The sequence below is a fragment of the Lycium ferocissimum genome, chromosome 7 (genome assembly GCF_029784015.1).
Source record: "Lycium ferocissimum isolate CSIRO_LF1 chromosome 7, AGI_CSIRO_Lferr_CH_V1, whole genome shotgun sequence".
Lineage (NCBI taxonomy): Eukaryota > Viridiplantae > Streptophyta > Magnoliopsida > Solanales > Solanaceae > Lycium > Lycium ferocissimum.
Genome location: NC_081348.1, coordinates 51404668 through 51422815, shown reverse-complemented (window position 1 = coordinate 51422815; position 18148 = coordinate 51404668). Strand labels below are relative to the sequence as shown.

At 36.9% G+C, this 18148-nt stretch overlaps 1 protein-coding gene and 1 long non-coding RNA gene across 2 annotated transcripts in view; one reads left to right on the top strand and one right to left on the bottom strand.

Annotated features, from left to right (window-relative positions):
* The first annotated feature begins 2112 nt into the window (after positions 1–2112).
* The window catches only part of LOC132062960 (uncharacterized), a 17760-nt gene continuing 1724 nt past the window's right edge, over positions 2113–18148 (top strand). The window contains exon 1 of the long non-coding RNA XR_009416283.1: positions 2113–2213. This is a non-coding gene — a long non-coding RNA (uncharacterized LOC132062960). The remainder of the gene's footprint in view (positions 2214–18148) is intronic.
* Positions 13766–15737, bottom strand: LOC132062959 (UDP-glucuronic acid decarboxylase 5-like). The gene is made up of 6 exons (XM_059455418.1): positions 15651–15737; positions 15332–15419; positions 14952–15043; positions 14414–14478; positions 14249–14337; positions 13766–13878 (listed from the first exon to the last, which is right to left on the bottom strand). Exons 1-6 carry the CDS (start codon positions 15729–15731, stop codon positions 13793–13795), a joined length of 501 nt encoding a protein of 166 aa, XP_059311401.1. The 5' UTR covers positions 15732–15737; the 3' UTR covers positions 13766–13792.

The window sequence follows — 18148 nt, the reverse complement described above, 5'->3', positions numbered from 1 at the left end:
AGGCACACAGTTTCAGTTATCCCTCTTACTATGTTTTCTGTATTTCCTTATTATGTCACTATATATGCCTTACTCAGTACATTGTTCGTACTGACGTCCTTTTCTTCTATGGACGCTATGTTCATGCCCACAAGTAGACAGGGGGACGACCCAAATTCTTTGGATCCTGATCAGCTTGCACAGAAGCACTTCCCTATTCCGGAGGTGTAGTTTTAGATATGTTCTTTTGTGTACATACTTAGGTATGGTGGCGTCCTGTCCCGTCTTCATGACTCAGTGTCAGTTAGAGGCTCGTAGATACTGATGTGTGGGTAGCAGATGCTATGTGACCTTCCTTGCATATTTTGTTTGTCATTCTTTTGGTGCCGCGAAGGCTTATGTATATATGCACAGGTGTTACGGAGTAGCTTATAATCAATTCGTAGTAAGCATCATCTTAGAGATTATATGTGTACAGGTTAGGTGAGATAGTAGTATGATGAGTGGTGCTCGGTAGTTAGCTTCGGGTTTCCGTCATGGCCCTCTAGTTCGGTTGTGACAGATGGCAAACTTGCAATGTTAACGATAGAACCTACTTGAGTGGCTCCAACCAAGTGCTTTCTCATTAGCTCTTCCAGCGACCCGACTTTATTCACTGGATTCGGTACATTCCGGTCCCACCACCACTAATAGATGGTTGCAAGCTATGTGATGGAGATGTCCAAGTGTCAACCTCATGCCACGCTCCAGAGTTTCCATCTGCCAGTACATTGATTAGGTCTTCTTTACCTAGCAGGAACTCATCCACGTCGTGAAATGAACTATTCGACTCACTACCAACAATGAATTTCTCGAGGTTAACAAATAATGGTCCTTCGATAGCATAGTTGGTAACTGGCCCTGGTATAGATATCATCCCCGTGTCGAGCTTCAGTCACATAGCCGGTGATTGGCCATTGTAATTGTCCTCCACATGGTCTTTTCAACTTGTCAGAATTTTATCCTCACGAAGGTTCAGTAATGTCAGCAACAGATATCACACTAGTGATATCATGAATGCTTCTTCTCTTCTTCACCTTATTAACGTCATTTAATCGACTGAAGAACTTCTGGGCATGGCTAGCCACCTGTGTTTGTGTTCTAGATAACACTCAGTTCCTCAATATACTCGGCCAATCACCTTTGATAACTGAGGTAAGTCGTCATTCAAACCTCTAAGGACTTGTATGTTAGACCTAGACTATTCCGGACCTCTAAATCAATCCTGCACCTTTTATTTCAGGAGCTTATACCCAATGACCTTAGAAAGGTGGTCTTGAACTTTTGACCTCCATTTGCCCATGGGCAAACCTTCAAAGTCAAAAGTTAAACTTTTGAATTTTATTATATAAGGAATGTCGTTGTGACTTTTAATTAAACCTTCTTTCTAATAACATAAGTTAAAAAGGGGATAAGATCTCTTAACTCTATGTACTCTTTTTGGACACGATGTAGTAGGGACTTGTAGGTCCTATTCGTAAGTACAGAACTATCTGGTCAAATTCTTATTATTTAGCTCATCATTAATATCCTTTTTCGTATTCTTTTTTACCTTCGCAGGCTAGTTCATTCATCGAATACTTACTGTTTACTTTTGCTTTAAATGGTTGAACCTTTAAAAACAAATATAAAGCAGCTAAACACAGGAACAACAATCACCACAATGATTTTTTGCCACAGTTCATTTATTACTGCAGTTATCTTGCTTAGTTAGCAAGCGCCCATATCAAAGTCTTACCTTTCTGTGAACTTTGGTTGTTTTCCTCCATGTTTATGTGCAACTTAACACCTAGAAACAGAAATCGTATTTGCGGTCATTTTGTTTTATTGTGCCACTTGCCCGTTCCCCTTATCAGTTTCTCACTACTGTAGTAAAAATCAATAGCTAGATTAAAGAAGTAAGCGTATTGCTGCCATTCTTTTTGTTAACCAAGTTATATATACGCCAAATATTTATGCTGGTTTTTGTCTATATATAGAAATCCGTTTTGGGAGAACTCTTCAAAAACTTTCCCTTTCGTGTCAAACCTTTCATTGTAGATCCAACAAATGAGGCCCGACCGAACATGCAATAGCTCCTCCTAGACTAAGGGGGAAGATGTCCCTCAGAAAAGTTGTTCCAGCCGTAGAAGTAGATTATCTGGAGCAGAGGTATAACGGCGAAAAGGGATTGCTTGGACTGTAGAGGAACACAGGTGAGGCTTTCCTTGCATATTTTGTAATTACCATGTTAGTTTTGCTTTGAAACATCTGACTAAATTGATGATTATTTAATTTCTACAATGGGTTTCTTGGTAGTTGAATAAGTTTCAATTTTTGCAATAAGGATTCAAAAGTTGCTTCTTTACGAAGTTCTTTGCAACAAAATGCTTCTTTTTTTCCTGTTATTTTTTGAGATTCGATAATTCTGTCAATTTGGACCAAAAGAATTTATTGAAGCTGTGTTTTTCTTTAATCCTAACCAAAACCATTTCTCATTATTTGTATGTGCAAATGTGTAGTAGATCTACATTAATTTGGTCTGAAATTCTTGAATACGAACGTGCTACTCAGAAAATTTGGTCTGAAAATATGGAATAAAGCCCCTTTATTTAAGTTAGTAATTTCTTCAATTCTCTTATAGTTTTTTTTCTCAGGAAAAACTAAATGCAGTGCTTGTTTTGCCGTGTATGGTCGTCTTTTTCATAGAATAATGGAGTACAGCTTGATATCGGTGCTGTAACATGAGTTTTGCGTCATCGATATAATTGTTATTTGCAAACAGATGAGTGATGTACTATATATTGACAAGGTACTATAGACATCAGACTCACAAAGACTTTAATCTAACTCGTGCTGGAAACACTTGTGAATTTATTGCTGACAAATGGTGATGTGAACATTATAGGTATATCACCGCCAAGCTAGTTCTTTTATAACTAAAATCCTCTAGTTTCTTCTTTAGCATCTTATGAGTTTTGAATACCATTTTCAGACCGAAGAGGCAGTTGACAATAAATGATTAGGTCAAATAGACTGGAGCAAATTTATGTATTGAAAAAACTTTCCAGTATGCAATACTTATATTTCTCTTTCCTTTTCTTGGTGGAGAATGGGCTTGAATCCCCCCCCCCCCCCCTTCCTTTAAAGGAAGAAAAAGAAGAGGTTATTAGACTTTACTTTGCCTCAACAGAGAGCATTCTACTGATTTCAGCAAAGCTCTACTTTTCTGTTAGATAATACTATTCGATTTAAGAGTGTAAAATGAGTGGCATCTTACTAGCCTATATTGTAATGTTTTGTCTGGTGCAGGTGGTCAGTAATGATAAATGTATAAGCTGAAATAACACCGAACTTGGTAATTTGAACTTATTAGATGCGTTCATTGTATATGGGTGTTATATCCCGCATTTTGTACGTTTGAAAATTTCAAAGTCGACGTGGAAAGTTAAGGGCGAGATCATTTTCAAAAATCATTTTAATGTACGAGTTGTCATGAATATCATTTATGATTATTATTAGTATGGAAATATTGTGAGAGGCTAAGGGCAAAAAGAGAAATTCGCAAAATGCGCCGTAAAAATAATGTGAAAGGCTAGGGGCAAAATGATAATATTGAGGAAAGTCGAGGGGCAAAACGGGAATTTTACAAAAGGAGTTCATGAAAGTTCAAAAAGGGCCATATTGGCCATGTGACAAAAAAAAAAAAAAATAAAGGGGAAAGAAAAAGAATGAAAATGATGACAAATAAGTCATCTTTTGTTTAAGAAAGTTCAAGGAAAAGAAAGAAAATTCTAGAAAAAGGAGAGAGGCCATGTGTTCATATTATAATTGGAGGGGAGCCAAGTATAAATATGAAAGGGGGTTAATTATAAGCTATAACAAAGCCTATGGACCAAAGTTGGCTTAAGAAGACAATTAGTCCTCTTTGACTATTTTAAGAAAATTCAAGAAAATGGAAGAATTTTCTAGAGAAGGAAAGCAAGGGATCATGTGGCCATACTTTTATTTTGAGGGACTTATTTATAAATATGAAAAATTGGTGGAAGACATGTATATATATATATGGGATGTCATCTTTTAATTCAAGAAATTGGAAGAAAGAACAAAAACAAAAGAAAAAGAAAAGAGAGGTAGGGAGGTTCGGCCATGGCTAGTAAAATCTAGCCATGGAAAGTTAATGAGGAAAAATTATTTCCTCCTAATATTCTAGCTCATTTGGAGGTCCTCTACAACATGGAAGAGTTGTTGGAGCAAGTAGAACCCATATTCTTGCAAGGTTACAATTCTAGTCAAGTGTGAAGCTAAAGGAAAAAGGTAAGAATTCATCCTCTTTTATATATTATGGATGTTTGTGTATGTTGTGATATGGAAAAAAATGAATGAAATTCATGAGGATATGGAATTTGTATGGTGGCCGTGTATGTGTGGCATTGTGTAGTGATGATGGACAAGTTTTATCTAGTCTTTTGGTTGTTGGTGTAATGTATAGAAATGAATGAAAATGCATGGAACATGAATGTTGTATGTTGTGGCCGTATGGTTGTTGCATGATGTGGAAGAGAATGAATTAATTGTTCTTAGTGTTGGTTGTCGTTGTAGTGTATAGTAATGGATGAAAAATGCATGAACATATGCATGTAATATGGTGGCCGAATATAGTAGTGTATGTGGAAGTGATGAATTAATTTTATTTAATATATCTTGGTTGTTGTATTGTGGATTCCATAATAAAAAATGAGGACTTAATATGGTTAGAGATGGAGTAGTAAATTAAATTGAATTCAACTGAATATAAATGGAGTGTTGTTGGTAAGATTGTTGGCATTGTTGTTGATAGTTTGGCCGGGTAGAATTCCCGGATTGTTGTTGATTGAAATTGGCGAGTTATATTCTCGGGGGTGGTATATTTACGGGGGGAGATCTTTATAAAATTTCGGCGAATATAAGTGAATCTATTTGAGAAGTCAAGGCGAGCGTTGATTTAAGATTAAATTCCTAAAGTCTTATAACCAATGTTTGGTATCTGTGACCAAATTGTAGATTTTGGCGAAATTGGAACTTGAATTTGGAGCGGCGTACAAGGCGGAAAAGGTATGTAAGGCTTCACCTTCCTTCTTTGGCATGTCTTAGACGTATTAGGTTTGGATACAGGCCTCGGGGATGATCCTATTCCTAGAAATTTAAGATTGAATTTGACCCTTTTTCATTCAATAGAATTGAATTAAATGTTCTATGAATAGTTGGAAAAAATTGCATAAGTGTTTAGAACTTGCACAAATAGGATTCGACTACTTTAAAAATTACATAAGTAATGTCATGAAAAGTATTATACATAAATTGTGTACGCCGCCTCATTAGACCCGAGGTGGGCCCATCGGTCCCGGATTTTCTTCATTGTTCCATTTACCAAATGATGAGTGTTGTAACCATTCTAATGGAAATCTTTCTATGATAACAATAACGAAGATAATAAAGAAGAGAACATGTTCAAGACGAGTATGATAAGAATGATTCCATGACTAAGAGTTTCGAGTTAGGAATTCGATATGAGTATGAAAGTGTCCACAAGTTTTTGATTTCAATTTTATTTTATTATGACTCTATTTCCTAAAGATTCTAAAGTGTATGAATAAATGTTTTATAAGGCTTGTGATCTTATTCCATGCTTGTCTTAATGCCATTCTTCCTTGATAGTCTCGCCTTATAAGATTGGTTCCTTCAAGGTGAGGCAGGTGATCCTGATTATTCCATAACGTAATCGGAGGTTCTCGACCTTATGTCACTCCGATAAAGTTGTAGCTTTCACTTGGGCTCTCATGCATGCTTCATATTTACATATGATTTACTTTACGACACCGTGCCGTCCGACGGGCGGCGGGCAGCCACACCCCGCGGTGGGCGGTTATACCCGGACGCGGGAGGCACCGGACGCGGGCTTATACACCGTTCCTATATGGACGGGCGATTATATACACCGATCCTACGGGGTCGGAAGCGGTTTACTTACATATATTTACATATTTTTTTTAAAAGCTAGCATGCATGGCATCCGCCCCAAGGGGCATTCAGATGACAGATTACTTCTTTATTCCATGGTCTGCTCAGAAAGCGTTACACTGTACCTATATGGTCGGGCAGTAGTCCACCGTACCTATATGGTCGGACAGTAGTCCACCGTACCTATATGGTCGGGCAAAGAGTCCACCGTACCTATATGGTCGGGCGCACACCGCACCTACACGGTCGGGCAGTTTACTTGCAGTATCTATATAGTACTCTAAGAGGTAAAGTTAACGTGCACAATATCTATCATGACAGACAAACAGAGTTACAGGCTATATCACTCTCTTATGTTGTGTTTTATGTCTCTATTATGATATCGTGATATTACTCATGCCTTACATACTCAGTACATTACTCGTGCGACGCCTTTTTGTGGGCGGCTGCGTTTCATGCCGCGCGGGTCCACTCGGACTAGTAAGAGCTATTGCGAGAAGACGTTCCGGCGGAGTTGGTAGACTCCATTTGTACACAGGAGTGCTTTGCGCCGAGTCGGATTATATGTCTTTGTGCAGTTTGTTCGAAGTTAGAGACTTTGCAGACAGAGTCGTGGGTCTAGTGTGTCAGTTTTGAAAATGGTTCCACCAGCCGATGCATTTTTATTATACATTATGTTACAGAGCCCTTATGTTTACAGATTGCGTTTAATTGGAAAGGACAAAAGATTTTGAAAGTTTTACTATGTATGTTATTTTTGTTTAAGCTAAGAATCCAAAGAAAGTATGTATGTAATAAGAGTCAGCGGGTTCGCTCGGCTCCGAATATGGGGTCGGGTGCCCATCACACCCTAATAAGATCGGGGTGTGACAAAGTGGTATCAGAGCAGGTCGGTCTAAGGGTTGTCTGCAAAGTCGTGTCCGATAGAGTCTGTTTATGGGTGTGAAGCGAAGACCACGTTTATAAACGGGAGGTCGCGGGCATTTAGGAATTGTTGACCTTCTTTCTGTCTTGTGATCGTGCGATAGAGCCAAGTCATAAAGAATAAGACTTTCCTATATAAGCCAGACATGCGACGAAAAATGGCAAGGCACAAAGGTAAGTTTGGATATTTGTTACGTTACTTGGAGCCGGAAGTTACGGATGGCGGGAATATGTCATATAGCTGTATGTTCGTGAAGTATTATCGATATTTCTTTGCGAACAGATCTTGAATAGTAGAAATGGTCAAGGAGATTCTACCAGAACGGACACGTCTAACAAGAAGAAGTGTGGAAAGCAAATACTGTAAATAGGCAATAAGCGAGGTGCGACGTTTCAGAAAGGTTATAGATTTGGCATGGCGATAAAGGTGCGATCACTACCCTCGGGAATCTGGAGGCCCAGGACAGGAAGTAGTCGTGTACGCAGGCGGAAAGTGAACATCAGGAAGTGAAAAGGGTAAAACGGTAATTGTAAAAGAAAGGACGTGTTACGAAAATGTTTCAGAATCTGTAAGACTTCAACTTGTTCCAGAACATGTAATAAAGGTCATACGAGAAAGTAGACGCGATTATATCAGCATTAGGGCACCGGATTCCACCAAAGTTTTGAGGTTAAGTGTGCTCAGGTGGGAGCAATTCTATGATGGGTGACCCCTTGGGAAGTATGTGAGAAATTCGATATATTCAAACCTAAGAGACAAATGAGAAGTTAGGGTAGCCTAAGGGAAACCAGAGCGTATGGAATGGTTGGAGACCATAAGAAGACGCGTAGGACGTGGCAGACTTGCTCGGTGAAGAGACAGGAAGTGCATCACAGCCTTAGAAATAGGATAGGCTTGAACAGTGTTTGGAAGTATTTTGTGGGTTAGTTGATAGTAATTATATATATATATATATATATATATATATATATATATATATATATATATATATATATATATATATATATATATATATATATATATATATATATATAGGTGTAGGATATCCCAGATATGATTGTATCGGTGGACATGTGGGTCCCAGCAATTGAAGCTACGATATAAAAAGCATCAACCGAGCAAGGGTACCGAAGATTGAGTAACCGCAAGGATAAATGGTACAAGTGTTGCAAGTAAGCTGTTATTATTTCACTATAGGTTGAGATTGGAAATTCTAGTATAACGATATTTGGAAAAGAAGGAAAGTGAGTAGATAGAAAACAAAGCGATCAAAGTGCCGGAAGGAGTTTTGAGAACCGATCTTGATAAGTGGGGCGAAAGGAATAGTTACTAGGATAGAAGGAATGCTTGGGCTTTGCGACGGTATTAAGAGGAATTTGTTGGTATAAAAGGAACCCCTTATAAAGGGGGGCGAGACCTCATTATATTAAGCCAAAGAGGATCACAATATTTTCAAGTACCAGAAAAGGGAACCCATGACTTGGGTAAGGAATAAGGAATGGACGATAAGGAAAAGAACGACTATAAAAGGAATCCTCCCAAATATTATGACACCCCATAAGATCCGTTGAACATTCGAGGACGAATGTTCTAAAGGGGGGGAGGATGTTATATCCCGCATTTTGTACGTTTGGAAATTTCAAAGTCGACGTGAAAAGTTAAGGGCGAGATCATTTTCAAAAATCATTTTAATGTACGAGTTGTCATGAATATCATTTATGATTATTATTAGTATGGAAATATTGTGAGAGGCTAAGGGCAAAAAGAGAAATTCGCAAAATGCGCCGTAAAAATAATGTGAAAGGCTAGGGGCAAAATGATAATATTGAGGAAAGTCGAGGGGCAAAACGGGAATTTTACAAAAGGAATTCATGAAAGTTCAAAAAGGGCCATATTGGCCATGTGACAAAAAAAAAAAAAAAAAAAAAAAGGGGGCAAGAAAAAGAATGAAAATGATGACAAATAAGTCATCTTTTGTTTAAGAAAGTTCAAGGAAAAGAAAGAAAATTCTAGAAAAAGGAGAGAGGTCATGTGTTCATATTATAATTGGAGGGGAGCCAAGTATAAATATGAAAGGGGGTTAATTATAAGCTATAACAAAGCCTATGGACCAAAGTTGGCTTAAGAAGACAATTAGTCTTCTTTGACTATTTTAAGAAAATTCAAGAAAATGGAAGAATTTTCAAGAGAAGGAAAGCAAGGGATCATGTGGCCATACTTTTATTTTGAGGTACTTATTTATAAATATGGAAAATTGGTGGAAGACATGTATATATATATATGGGATGTCATCTTTTAATTCAAGAAATTGGAAGAAAGAACAAAAACAAAAGAAAAAGAAAAGAGAGGTAGGGAGGTTCGGCCATGGCTAGTAAAATCTAGCCATGGAAAGTTAATGAGGAAAAATTATTTCCTCCTAATATTCTAGCTCATTTGGAGGTCCTCTACAACATGGAAGAGTTGTTGGAGCAAGTAGAACCCATATTCTTGCAAGGTTACAATTCTAGTCAAGTGTGAAGCTAAAGGAAAAAGGTAAGAATTCATCCTCTTTTATATATTATGGATGTTTGTGTATGTTGTGATATGGAAAAAAATGAATGAAATTCATGAGGATATGGAATTTGTGTGGTGGCCGTGTATGTGTGGCATTGTGTAGTGATGATGGACAAGTTTTATCTAGTCTTTTGGTTGTTGGTGTAATGTATAGAAATGAATGAAAATGCATGGAACATGAATGTTGTATGTTGTGGCCGTATGGTTGTTGCATGATGTGGAAGAGAATGAATTAATTGTTCTTAGTGTTGGTTGTCGTTGTAATGTATAGTAATGGATGAAAAATGCATGAACATATGCATGTAATATGGTGGCCGAATATAGTAGTGTATGTGGAAGTGATGAATTAATTTTATTTAATATATCTTGGTTGTTGTATTGTGGATTCCATAATAAAAATGAGGACTTAATATGGTTAGAGATGGAGTAGTAAATTAAATTGAATTCAATTGAATATAAATGGAGTGTTGTTGGTAAGATTGTTGGCATTGTTGTTGATAGTTTGGCGGGTAGAATTCCCGGGATTGTTGTTGATTGAAATTGGCCGAGTTATATTCTCGGGGGTGGTATATTTACAGGGGAGATGCTGCCGAAATTTCGGCAGAATATAAGTGAATCTATTTGAGAAGTCAAGGCGAGCGTTGATTTAAGATTAAATTCCTAAAGTCTTATAACCAATGTTTGGTATACGTGACCAAATTGTAGATTTTGGCGAAATTGGAACTTGAATTTGGAGCGGCGTACAAGGCGGAAAAGGTATGTAAGCTTCACCTTCCTTCTTTGGCATGTCTTAGACGTATTAGGTTTGGATACAGGCCTTGGGGACGATCCTATTCCTAGAAATTTAAGATTGAATTTGACCTTTTTCATTCAATAGAATTGAATTAAATGTTCTATGAATAGTTGGAAAAAATTGCATAAGTGTTTAGAACTTGCACAAATAGGATTCGACTACTTTAAAAATTACATAAGTAATGTCATGAAAAGTATTATACATAAATTGTGTACGCCGCCTCATTAGACCCGAGGTGGGACCATCGGTCCCGGATTTTCTTCATTGTTCCATTTACCAAACGATGAGTGTTGTAACCATTCTAATGGAAATCTTTCTATGATAACAATAACGAAGATAATAAAGAAGAGAACATGTTCAAGACGAGTATGATAAGAATGATTCCATGACTAAGAGTTTCGAGTTAGGAATTCGATATGAGTATGAAAGTGTCCAGCAAGTTTTTGATTTCAATTTTATTTTATTATGACTCTATTTCCTAAAGATTCTAAAGTGTATGAATAAATGTTTTATAAGGCTTGTGATCTTATTCCATGCTTGTCTTAATACCATTCTTCCTTGATAGTCTCGCCTTATAAGATTGGTTCCTTGAGTGAGGCGGTGATCCTGATTATTCCATAACGTAATCGGAGGTTCTCGACCTTATGTCACTCCGATAAAGTTGTAGCTTTCACTTGGGCTCTCATGCATGCTTCATATTTACATATGATTTACTTTACGACACCGTGCCGTCCGACGGGCGGCCGGGCAGCCACACCACTGCAGTGGGCAGATTATACCCGGACGCGGGAGGCCTGGACGCGGGCTTATACACCGTTCCAATATGGACGGGCAGTTATACACCGATCCTACGGGGTCGGGCAGTTTACTTACGTATATTTACATGTTTTTTTTAAAAGCTAGCATGCATGGCATCCGCCCCGAGGGCATTCGGATGACGATTACTTCTTTATTCCATGGTCTGCTCAGAAAGCGTTACACCGTACCTATATGGTCGGGCAGTAGTCCACCGTACCTATATGGTCGGGCAGTTATACACCGCACCTACACGGTCGGGCAGTTTACTTGCAGTATCTATATAGTACTCTAAGAGGTAAAGTTAACGTGCACAATATCTATCATGACAGAGACAAACGAGTTACGGGCTATATCACTCTCTTATGTTGTGTTTTATGTCTCTATTATGATATCGTGATATTACTCATGCCTTACATACTCGGTATTACTCGTACCGACGCCCTTTTGTGGGCGTCTGCGTTTCATGCCGCACGGTCCACTCGGACAAGTAAGAGCTATTGCGAGAGACGTTCCGGCGAATTGGTAGACTCCATTTGTACACGGAGTGCTTTGCCGAGTCGATTATATGTCTTTGTGCGGTTGTTCGAAGTTAAAGACTTTGCGGACGAGTCGTGGGTCTAGTGTGTCGGTTTTGAAAATGGTTCCACCAGTATTCGATGCATTTTTATTATACATTATGTTACAGAGCCCTTATGTTTACAGATTGCGTTTAATTGGAAACGACAAAAGATTTTGAAAGTTTTACTATGTATTTTATTTTTGTTTAAGCTAAGAATCCAAACACTACAAAAAAATAGCATTTAGCGACGGACGTATTCCGTCGCTAATCAGCATATATCTGTCGCTAAACATGTGTTGCGACAAATTAGCAACGGAAAGTCGTCTGTTATGATTTTGCGCGTTGCTAACCTCTTAGCGACGGAAAAATGAAATCCGTAGCAAACTTAGCGACAGAGTAGCGACGTATGAGATCCGTTCCACATTATAGCAACGGAATATTTTGTCGCTATTTTTATGAATTCCGTGACTAATTTCATATTTCATTTCGTCGTTTTAGTAAATTAGCGACGAAAACCTTTGTCGCTAATCCGTTGCAAAATATTTGAATTATTTATGCCCGACATTTAGTGACAATCCAATGTTTGTCGCAGTCCGTAGCCTACTATTTTCCCTCTAGCAACGACCAAAATCCGTCGCAAATCTGTCACAAATATTTTTGTTTTAAAATCTTTTTATTTATTTATTTTAAATACACCTATTGAAACATACCAAATATAAATTAACAAATACCCTTAAAAATAACTGACATTCACATAAAATAACATTTACAAAAAAGATTCAAAATAGATATCGAAATCCTCATCGTTAAAGTCCAAAACACCGACAAGGCCAAGCTATCAACTACCAAAAGAACCCACATCTGTCAAGTATTGTTAGTGCATAATTTTGCTCTTTCCAACAAAAAAATAGATTACATAAAAAACTAATGCATGGGTGAAAGACTACGATCATCATCAGAAACTAAAGGATCAACATCGTCAACGTTAGCGGCAGTAGTAGGAGGCACTATGGGTGTCACAACTGCTGGATTTTCAATAGGAGTATTTGGATGATGTGATGGTGAAGAAATCACTCCGCGTGCCTTCTCAATAAATAAAGGAAGCAAGCGTTCAGTCGGTGTAGGAATCAATCGCATCAACTCCTCCATATTTTCTGTCGGTGCTGATTGAGACGTTGAAGGTGGTGCTGATGCTGAAGCATTAAAGCCAGAATTGACGCTAAGATTCGGCCCATAATAACTTTGTGCTTGAGATCCAAGACCATATATTCTTCTCTTCCTTGTTCCCAAACGACTTCGTAATATGCTTCACATTGATCAATATCGGTCGAGATCCGTGATTTTTCCCGTAATATTTCTTGTATCTTTCCTGTAATAAGTAGTGAAATTAAAACATCAAGAATACTAACCATTCAATTTTACCAAATAAAAAGAGAAATGAATTCCAAAGATAAGGGAGCAGATATTTATCCATTTTTCGTTGGAAGTCTCATGATGACCAACAAAAAAGAGTTTCATACAACTTGGATATAAGTGATCATATATACACTGTCTCATAGTCAAGTAACAAAACATGAAAATAAAGACAATTAGAGTTCCTAAACAACACATAAAAGGACAATTTCAGGCTATTTCCCACTCATTCACTCACTGTCCATTCTCACATGAACAAGCAGTCTACAGTCAAGATTTGCCTAATCCATTGCAGGCTACTCTTTAACTTCTTTACACAATACCATTAAAACACAATAAGGGAATTATTAGTATCTGAAGGAGCATATTCAAATCTAACTTATAAAGTGAAGTGAGGCAGTTGGTATTACATAATACCATCAGATGTGTTTTCTGTTAAAAGTGCAGAGAGAGAGAGAGAGAGAGAGAGAGAGAGAGAGAGTTGTGTGGGAGAGAAATTTACATCTGCTAGCCACCAGAACTTTGGAAGTGTTGTACAGATATGGTGCTGCTACTGGAAATGCAGAGAAATATGGAAATAACACAAGTCACAGAAGCAGTTCCTTGGTCATTTTTTGATCAACAAATGTTAACTATCATTTCATTATTCAAGTTCTTAGTTTTTATAGTTATTTTCTTAGCAATTTGTAGTATCAACTAAAGTCGTCATATAAGGCTTAAGCTTTGAAGAACCTGAATAGTATCAAAGAAACAACTAATTACCAATCCCATGCTGTCGGTGGTAGTCAAACATCAATGTCTCTGCCACACGCTTCCCTTCATCATAACAGCTCCGAACTCCTAAACACAACAAAAGTGACATTGTTAGACACATATGCTTCACGAGATGCTCAAATGTTAACTCGTTAGACCAAAATTGTTGTTTGCTAATCGCTTAAATTCTTTTGTAAAGGAATCTTTTCCTGATCAATGTGATTGAGTGGCCAAAAGAGAACTGATAGTGCAACTTGAATCCTAAACGTTACCAAAACACAATTTTGTATTTTCCTCCAAGTAGGAACAGAAGTAAAAAATGGTGAACAGACATATGAAACAACATGTAATATGCTGCAAATTGCATTATTTTAGCAGACATACAAAACAACATATGATGCAACTTTTCTCGAGTCCCATACATGTATATAATTTACTTAAGCTGGGAAGGACATACCAATTGAGTTGACATTACCCCAATAGCTCTCGGGTTGGGGATGCACAAGAGGGTCACCGTAAACCTCTGAGGTTGACGTGAGCAGAATCCTACATAAAATTACAGAAATGAGTTAAAGTGAAAGCCAAAAATATGAGATCAAAGAAGCATTTTCAATCTTCTAACCTTGCTCTGGTACGCTTTGCTAAGCCCAACATATTTAGCGTGCCAATGACACTAGTCTTTATGGTCTGTCAAAAGAAAAAAGAAATTAAGAAAAACGCATCATAAACAATTTTTCGTACTTCACCATATCTTTCTCCTTGCATGAAAGTAGAAAGTTTGTTTCTTTGAAACACTAGAGATAACACACTCCATCAGATTTTTTTACTAGCCAAAGCCGAAAGGCTTATCAAAAGAGGTTAAAAGAGAGAAGAAAAAGTTGCAGCGTTGGCAAGACAATATTCCCTTTTTTTTTTTTGGGCGACAAGACAACACAAATCTTGTGTATCAGAGAGCTTTATGCAAATGAGTTATGAATAGAAATCATGATTTACTGCTAGTTAAGATGAGTTGAAAGGAAAAAGAAGAGCATAAAAATTAAAGTTCATTCTGCTCATGAAGTCTGTTAGTACGAGCAAGAAGAGAATAACACAATAGTACATGTTAGGTGAAGTTGACATATTGAAGGAGTTGATGAGCTAGTTTACAAGATCAGACATACCTTAATGGGATTGTACTTGTAGAAAATTGGAGAAGCAGGACATGCAAGATGATAAATCTTATCAACTTTAACTAACAAGGGCTCGGTCACATCTACAAATGACAAAAGAATAACAAAAACAGATATGCTTCTGATATTACAGTTATATGAAACAACATATGAAAAGAAACCGGAAATAAAATCTACTAATCATGTTCATATTATAAGTCGGTAGTCTTTGATTTCATTAAATGAACAGTTACTTTTACATAAAGATAAAAATTTTCTTGCATATTGAACCACGGTCAAGCCTGTATGCGCTAGACCAAATCTTGAATATTCAGCAAGTACTCCAAATATTAGCTAACTAGTATATGAATGAATAAAAGATGAGAGTATACCATGGCGCCTAAGCTCAAATCTGGGATGACCAATCCATTTTTTAAGATTATCCTTCGAACCAGTGAAAAAGTTGTCCACAACAATAACCTGCACAATCATAAAGAAAAAGTTTCTCACTGCTTAATCAAATGGATACATAAGCGCATTCACTCGGAAGACTCATGAAAGCAACAGAAGTATTTACTTACACATAAGCCTATGAGGCGCTAATGAATAGATAATAGGATTATAAAATCTTTTTAGCAAGGCAACACAAAAAACGAACAGAAGAATTTCTTTTCATCAAGAGGGACCGAACAAGCTAGATCAACAAGTTACCTCATTCTTCTCATTCTCCATCAATTTGTCTACTAGGTGCGAACCAATAAATCCAGCTCCTCCAGTAACCAAAATTCTCATGTTAGGCTGCAACCGGAAATAAAAAGTATTAGCAAACAGGGAATGAAAGTTAGAATTTAGAAGTAGGTTGAGCAGGCCAAACATAGTATATGTGGCGATGGAAACTACATCAGCAATGCATCAAGTGCCTTGGTCCTGTATGTCTTCAGTCCATCTATCAGTCTTCTCATAAATAATTTCTTGCATATTTGATACTTTTAACTTTTACTTACCATGATTGGTTTATTTTCTTTGAAAATAGATGGAAAGCTCTTGTACAAAGAAACTGGGAAGCTCCTTGACACCACTGGTGAAACAAAAGGCACTAAATGGATATTTGTCCTAAGCACCTCTAAAACCTTATATGTTGGGAAGAAAAGGAAAGGAACATTTTAGCATTCTAGTTTCTTGGCCAGAGGCGCCACTTTAACTGCTGGCAGGATAGTTGTGGAACAAGGAGATTTGAAGGTATTGAATCGCTACAAATCTTTCTTTCAATGCTAAGTAACTCTTTTTCTTGTTTTGGCTGTTTTCAAGCAGGCTGTATGGCCTCACAGTGGACATTATCGACCTACTCCAGAAAATTTTCAAGACTTCATTTTGTTTCTCAGGGAGAACGATGTGGACCTAAATCATGTTCAGGTACAGAACTGCACTTTACGGTTTTTGAGTCATGATTTTCTGTAACATTCTAAGTTCCAATGCTAATTAATTAGTATCAAATGATGCTTCTTGATTCTATCGATGACGAAGAAGATTCTACTAGCAAGAAGAGTGGTGTATACCTTAGAGATAATGCTTCTGATGATGACATAGCTCAAAAGGATGATTTAGAAGACTCAACTTCAGATAAAAATGAGTTGAAAGAACAAGCAACTGTTGCTGCTACACCACTTACCAAGTCAAGTTCATCTCATTACTTCAGTGACAAATTGACTAATCTAAAAATTCCTATTAATGACGATTTACTCGAGAGATTGACGAACAAAAGTGCAGCTGTTAAATCCATTTCCAACTCAGATGGATATGAATCAGAAAAAAAAAACAAGAAAGTCATGAAGGAAAAATTCCTCAAGAATGTATATTGAAGAGGATAAATTCACACAGTGGAATGAAGTCATTTCAATTGCTATCGACTACAATCAGAGAAACAGTTAATGGACATAATGGAGCAGTCACTTAATTGTTGGTTTTCAATACATCAAGATAGGATTTGGAATTTTTGTGAAATATTAGGAATTGGCTACTGGTGTGATAGAACTAATGAAACTGCATATGCGTTTGGTTTTACTATATGCAGTTATTGGTATCAAGTTTTTGCAGGATCTCAAATTGCAGCACCTGGAAATCTGCAGCATAGCATGATTTTCACATTGCAGAATTTCAGAAAATGCAGAATACATGACAACACAAGCAGTAGTTTTCATCAAATTCAATTTTGGCCATACTTGCTCATCAGTTGTAGAAAAAATGTAGCAGTTCTTTGTCATCAACAACTGCTATTTATCATTTTATACAAATCAATAGTCAAGTTATTAGGTTTCTTATTTGATTCATTAGCAATTTGTAGTACCAAATTAAGACAATCTATAAGTAACATTAGCTAACATATTGTACAGAGAGAGAGGAGATGAAGAACCTTAACTGAGAAAAACTTCAATAGCAACAACAATACCTCAACAACAACAGCTAAAATGCAGAACCTTTAATGAGTAGCACATCAATGAATTCTGACCAGCTGGCCACTACGTATCTGTAATATAAATAACATCAGGAGGATTCTATCAAAGGTTGAACTAAAATGATAATGGAATATAAAAGTCTAATAAAGGATTTAATGGTTTTAGTTACATGTTACTTTACCCCAAGGTTGAACTAAAATGATAATGGAACATAATCACGCTCTAGATTATTCATGTTCCTATTAATGTTGACATAAACAAAGCAATCAAATTAAAGTTCTGTCTTCATATCATTAATACAGCCAGAATGACCTCTAAATGGAAGAACAAGCTGAAATAACTGTGTTTCTTTGCAAACTTATTAGCTCAAAAAAAATGTCATATAAGAAAAAACCCATAAAAAAATGTAGCCTTTACAAAACAATAATCACTACAATTTCAATCAAAATACAAAACAAGGGGAAAGAAGCAGCAGCTAGCAGAATCTATAGTTTACGTACTATGACTAAATAAAAACTAAGCTTTTTACATTTAAAAAAATTAGTTAAACATGGAAAAATGGGATCATCAGGATCACAATTTTCACCACTGTGTGTTGTGCTAATGATCTATGTCTCAATGGAAATGATTTGGTACAACAATGGCTCAATAATGATTCTATCATCTGTTTCTTTGATCTTTGCACAGGAAATGATAAGGAAACAGTTAACATGGTGCAATTCAAGGTGTACAGGCTACTATCAACTCCAGAGGTCA